Genomic DNA, 6,000 nt, shown 5'->3' on the forward strand with positions numbered 1-6,000 from the left:
GAGGGGAGGGGAGGGGAGGGGAGGGGAGGGGAGGGGAGGGGAGGGGAGGGGAGGGGAGAGACCAAGCTCATAAATACAGAGAACATATTAGTGGTCAGCAGTGGTGGGGAGGGGGAGTTGAAATGAGTGAAGGGAGTCAAAAAGTTTCAGACTTCCAGTTATAAAATAAATAAGTCACAGGAATGTAATATGCAGCATGATAACCACAGCAGATCTTAAAAATTCTCATCACAAGAAAAAAACTTTTGTTACCATTTATGGTGACTAACGTTGACTAGGTTTATTGCGGTAATCATTTTGCAATATATACAAAAGTTGCATCATTATGTTTATTTATGCCTGAAACTAATAAAGTGCTATATGTCAGTTATACCACAATTTTTTAAAAAGGGAATTAAACATTTTTTTAGGTACTGCTTACTGAACTAGCAGGTAGTAAAGATAAACTTGTACTCTAGAAGCGTTTGACTCCACAACTTGTGCTCTTTCCACTCTACCACACTGAGGGGAACTTAAAGTGTAAACTTTATCTGATACGCTTTATATTATAAAGGGATTAGCATTTAGATTGTTGGAACTGGTAGGATACCCATCCTTTGCCTATTGTAGGGAATTTTTATTATTATAATTGAATTTAAATAATGAGAAAACACCCAGCCAATGTCCAGCACGTAGTAGATACTCACTGGTTTTGTTCCTACATCAGTGATAAACATCAATAAATATTTTTATAGCTGTGTCATGAGATGGCTGCATTAAACAACCAATGGCCCAGAAACAGCCCACGTACGTGAAACTGTGTGACAATTTGAAGGTTATTAGCATTGGAAATAATGTGGATCCTTTCTCTGATCTCTATTGAAAAAGTAGCTCAGATCTTTAAAGACGCAGCACTTTCTGAGGCCACATTCCTTCATGGTGTGACACGAAGGATGCAGCTGTTAGAAACAGGCGTCCTCTTTGGGAAACTATAGTCCATGTGTTTAATGCAGCATTTCTGTAAATGCACAGCTAAAGGAAACTGAAAGAAAATAGATACTAGAGAGATTATAGCAGAGTAAGGAACCTGCTTTTGCCCTAGGGGTAAAATCAACTTTTTCTTTTCTTACTTTCTTTGGTGGGGGAGGCAAAGGTCAGAGCCCAGGCCCCCGCAGGGTGGGAGCTCTCCTGGAGCAGACTGCGGAGTTAGCCGGGCTAGCGCAGGGTAAGGCGGGACCAGAGGCCACCAGCTGTGCAGACTCACTGCTGTGCTCCAGGCCCCTTCACCTGGACCGCGGAGGGTGGAGAGCTTGGCCCAAGCAGGATCTGAGTCTGGTGGTTGGACAGGCTCAATGAGCAGTAGGTGGTATCAAGTTGACATTTCTCTGGCTGAGAAGTCCATAGAAGCTATGCCTATGAACCTTCTCCACTGTTCCCTAGGTAATCACACTGGATTCAGACAATCCAGGGAATTCCCATAGGTTAGGCACATAAATAAGCAAATTCATTTCTTTTTTTTTTTGACAAGAATATATTGAGTCCCACTTTGTGTCAGGGTCTAGGGACATAAAATCAAATGGAACCTACTTCTTAGTTCCTACAGAAAGCCCGGTCCAGGAGATTAAGATGAACAGGTGTCCCAGCAGACCATCCATGTGAGCTGAACACAAGGGCTGGCCATGAGGATCTCAGAATATTAATCACTGTCAATCTTTCCCATCCCTTTGGTGTTGTATATATTATTCCACCCCCTTTCTTTTCCCCTGTGGCCCAGCCCCCTCCAACACCCACCTGCCTCACACAGTCACCTTACTAATCAAGTTGTCAGCAAACATCAGCTGGGTGGAGATGGTTACACCAATGACAATGATATCTGATTGTGCTATTTTCCACGCCAACTTCTGTCTGAGGACCTGGCCTATATTCCCTTCTTGTCAATCACAGAGCCCAGCAGAGGAGCTGTCATCGTACCTGGGTACCCGACTCTCTATGCCCATTGAAGGGATGGAACTAGTTACCTATCAAACTGTACCCCATTTCTATGTTCTTGGACAGATACTTCTCTGAACTTTGAGGTAGGTTCAAAGAATTGGAACTAGACTGTCAGAGATAGAAAGGTCCTTAGTGATTGTCTCGTCCAACTTCTTCATGTTCTAGGGGAGGAAATGGAGGCCCACAGAGGTGAAGTGATTTATTCAATGTTACAAAAAGAATTGTGGCAGAGCTGGGACAAGAACAGAGGTGGGAGGAGCTGAGGGACAATAGGCATTTGTAATGTTGAGTTACATATTTTCATAACTTTATCCATCAAGAAAACTCTCTCTCATTGTAGTTTACTTTAGAACCATAAAATTCCAAACCATGAGAATCAATTCTAGGCTGGGCTTCTGGGATGCCATTCTCTGCAAACACTAGACCAGGAAATGTTTAGCTCTGTATGGTTTATAGATAAGTGATTCCTAGACAAAAATATAGATGGATGTAATCCAAACTCAGTAAGGTTACCCCTGGAAAGGGGTATGGAATTGAAAGTCGAAAGGTAACGTTTAATTTTTATCCATAAATTTCTGTACTAACATTTTCCACAGTTCATGCCACTTATCTAATTTTTAAATAATAAATATAAAAAGCATCACATGCTTGTGTTAATTGCAGAATAAGCAGCATGTGACTTCCTACATCTCAGGTGCCACCTGATGATACAAGAGAAAAGAACGGTCCTGGGCCAGGCTGTCCCCAGCTCTGAGTGTCCAGTGACCAGGCTGTGAGTTCGTGGGGCTGGAGGGAGGGAGGGAGGGGGTCTGATTTGTGCAGCCTCAGGCGATTTAGATGTTCGCAGGCAGCACAGCAGTCAAGATGACCTTCTGTGCATGTCCCAGGGTGACTCAGTGGAGCTTGCTTAGAGGAGAACTTGAGACCGCCTGTTCTTGTCCATTCATTTGTTTATGCATTTGCCAAAAGTTTTGTCTCCTGTGCTCATGTCCCAGCCCTTATTGGGTTGCTTTGAACAACAGTTGTCTCTCTTCCTATATTTTTAATGTGTATTTACAGTTTCTAGTTATAAAAAGCCACCCCAAAGCCTCTAGAGTTAGCAAAGCAATGGAGAACATGCTGCTGAGGAAGGGTCACTGGCCTTCGGGCCCAGGTGCTTGTCCCACGAGGCTCACCTCCCTGGCGGAGAGCTCTCACCTACCCCCAAGGCTACCTCGCCAGGGCTGGCAGGGAACGGCCACCTGCTTCGGGGAGTCCTAGCCTCTTCCCTCGGGCCTTTGCCCTTTGACCTCGGGAAGGCAAGCCTACCAGATGAGAAAATGTAATGCATCCACCACCATGAGTTCGAGCCCCGCACACAGCAGCAGGGACGCCGTCCAGTGAGCCTCCTGAGCAGATGTGATTTCACTTTTCCTTCAACACCCAGGAAGATGAATTTTGCATTTACTGACATTCGGAGAACACGCTACCATGAGGACCTCGACATGGCCAAGCCCTCCCCTCAGGCCAACCAGAGGGCAGGCAAGAAGCACCCTTCACCCTTCAAATCTCCACCCTCACATCCTGTGGGCCTGCAGAGGGAAGGCCGCATGGGGACCCCACACGGGCACTGCACCAGCTCGGGCTGCTTGGTCATGTCAGCGCGGGCCTGTCCTCTAGTCGACAAGCAAGAGTTAGAGAGGAAGGTAGAAGAGGTTCGGGTGGAAAAACAGGGACCGAGTAAACAGGCAGGAAGTCACTGAATTGCATCCAAAGCTTTATTCTTGCCAAAGTGTGGGGGTCGCGCTAACTCTGGCAGGCGGCCTTGATAGAGAAGCGGGGTGGGGAGGTAAAGAGGTGGGGCCCTAGGCCCCTGGGCAGACGGGGAGGGGCAGGGGCGGGGAGGCTGCTGAAGGGAGGGCAGGCACCGAATTCGGGAGCGGAGCTGTCTTTCTGTATTTAACAGCAGCAGTCATCGTTGCGGTGACAGCACGCGGGACCTCGGGAACTCATGGGGATAATTCCCAAGCAGCAGCACCCAGAGCAGCAGCCAGAGCTGCAGCACCCAGAGCTGCAGCACCCGGAATCCTCACAGCAGCCAGACGATCCTGAGTTGCAGTCCTGGGGCCGCTGGACCCAGCGTCTCAGGGGACTCACCCCGAAGGTCCGGGGAGCCAGGCAGCAGTAGCTGGTGGAACAGGGAGCAGAGCATGGATCAGGGACACAGCACTGGGCGGCAGAGCCACTTCCAGAAGACTGAGCATAGTAGGTCTGGCTAGGAGAAGGGTACTGGACATAGTATGTCTTGGTCTGGCAGGGAGCTGGGCATTTCACGTAGGTCGTCTGGCACGGAGCTGGGCACTTCACATACGTCTGGCAGGGAGCAGCACATTTCACATAAGTTTGAGTTGGGCACGGAGCTGGGCATTTCACGTAGGTTGTCTGGCATGGAGCTGGGCATGCCACATAGGTTTGGGTTGGGCATGGAGCTGGGCATTTCACGCAGGTTTGAGTTGCACACGGAGCTGCGCATTTCACGTAGGTTGTCTGGCAGGGAGCTGGGCATGCCACATAGGTTTGTGTTACGCATGGAGCTGGGCATTTCACGCAGGTTTGAGTTGCGCACGGGGTTGGGCATGGAGCTGGGCATTTCACAGAGGTAACTGTGGTGCTTTGCACAGCCCCCAATCCCGAACCCTTCACACAAGATGGAGGGAACTGCGCCTGCTTCTGCTGGTCACACATCTTTCTGTAGCTTTGCAAAATCTGAAAAGAAAGGTTTCGTCAGAGCTAGGAAGATCTCAGGGGCACCTGCAGTGTCCCCTTTGGATAGAGGGGTCTGCAAGGAGTAGCCTGTCAAGAAGGTCACAGGGGCCCTGAAGCTGTCAACCTGGCATTCAGGTGGACTCTGCTGCCTTAGGCTCAGCTCTTGTTCCTTCATGTGGCTGTGTGGCTTTGGGTAAGTCGCCACTCACCATTGGGCCTCAGTTTCCACAATGGAAAAGGAAGGGTTTGCAAGAGTGACATCTGCGTTTCTGCCCAACTCTCTAAGCCTCCTCTGCCCTTGCTCACTTCAGTGTCTGCATGATGAATTCTTCTTGGGAAATTGTTGTTTCCCACTGAGTTTACCTCACCATCAATTCATTCAAGAGGGGCTTGCTTTCCTCCTGCCCAGCCAGGCGTTTCCAGGGAAGGCAATTTCAAATCAATAGACCCCAAGCCAACATGAGTCTCAAGCTGAGCCTGACAGAGCCTAACAAGGTCAAATTTGAGTAAGTTTCCACCATTTGCTCTTTGGATCAGCTAGACTGTCACTTTATCTCATTAGTGGATCCAAGCGAGGACTGCACAACTGCACTCAGAGACAGGATGGTGACCTAGTTCTCTGAAAATCCCTCGTCCCATAGGCCTAATGGCTCAGCTCACACCTCTTCGTCTCCTCCAACCCTCCAGGCTCGTTTCCTACCAGCTACTGCCATCAGCTTTCTTCAGCAGCTGCCCTCAATGCCCAGCCCTGACCACCGTCATCCCACAGTTTTCCACGCCAACTCCATCAAGGCTCTTTCATACTATGTTGTTATCCCAGGCACCAAGACTTACCCTCTGCCGACAGGAGCAAGGCTGGAAGAAACCAGTGATCTGAGGATCTGGCAGTTGGGGAGACCTTTTATAGGCAACAGTGAGGCAATTTAATGGCATCTGAATGAAGCACCAGCGATCACGAGGACAAAGGCCAGCATTGCATTGGTGAGATTCCTCCCCAGTATGCCTGGCTCTTCAGTCATGGGCAGGGCATGTCACTGCTTGACATTGAATTTTCCTAAACATGAGATAAATGATTCCTGTTACCTTCTTCATGAAACAAGTCATTCTTCTTTTACCAGAAGTTAGGAGAGATACCAATGAGATCTGTCCCCATGGTGCTGTTTCTGGGTCATTTGAGTCTTCAAGGACTTGTCTAAGATGTGATTAGTGGCTTAATTTTTCATACATTGTGCCAAGAGCTACACTGCATTTTCCCAGACTAAATGGAATGTTCTTTCTAAGGAC

The 6,000-nt window shown here is 48.4% G+C and overlaps 1 protein-coding gene across 1 annotated transcript; it reads right to left on the reverse strand.

The window, feature by feature from the left end:
* Positions 1 to 3,909: 3,909 nt before the first annotated feature.
* Positions 3,910 to 5,590, reverse strand: KPLCE (KPRP N-terminal and LCE C-terminal like protein; the record flags this gene model as incomplete). The annotated part of the gene is made up of 2 exons (XM_081122347.1): positions 5,551 to 5,590; positions 3,910 to 4,716 (listed from the first exon to the last, which is right to left on the reverse strand). Exon 2 carries the CDS (start codon positions 4,693 to 4,695, stop codon positions 3,910 to 3,912), a length of 786 nt encoding a protein of 261 aa, XP_080978473.1. The 5' UTR covers positions 4,696 to 4,716; positions 5,551 to 5,590.
* Positions 5,591 to 6,000: the final 410 nt, after the last annotated feature.

This window comes from Miniopterus schreibersii (genome assembly GCF_964146895.1).
Source record: "Miniopterus schreibersii genome assembly, chromosome: 19".
In the NCBI taxonomy this organism is placed as follows: Eukaryota; Metazoa; Chordata; class Mammalia; order Chiroptera; family Miniopteridae; genus Miniopterus; species Miniopterus schreibersii.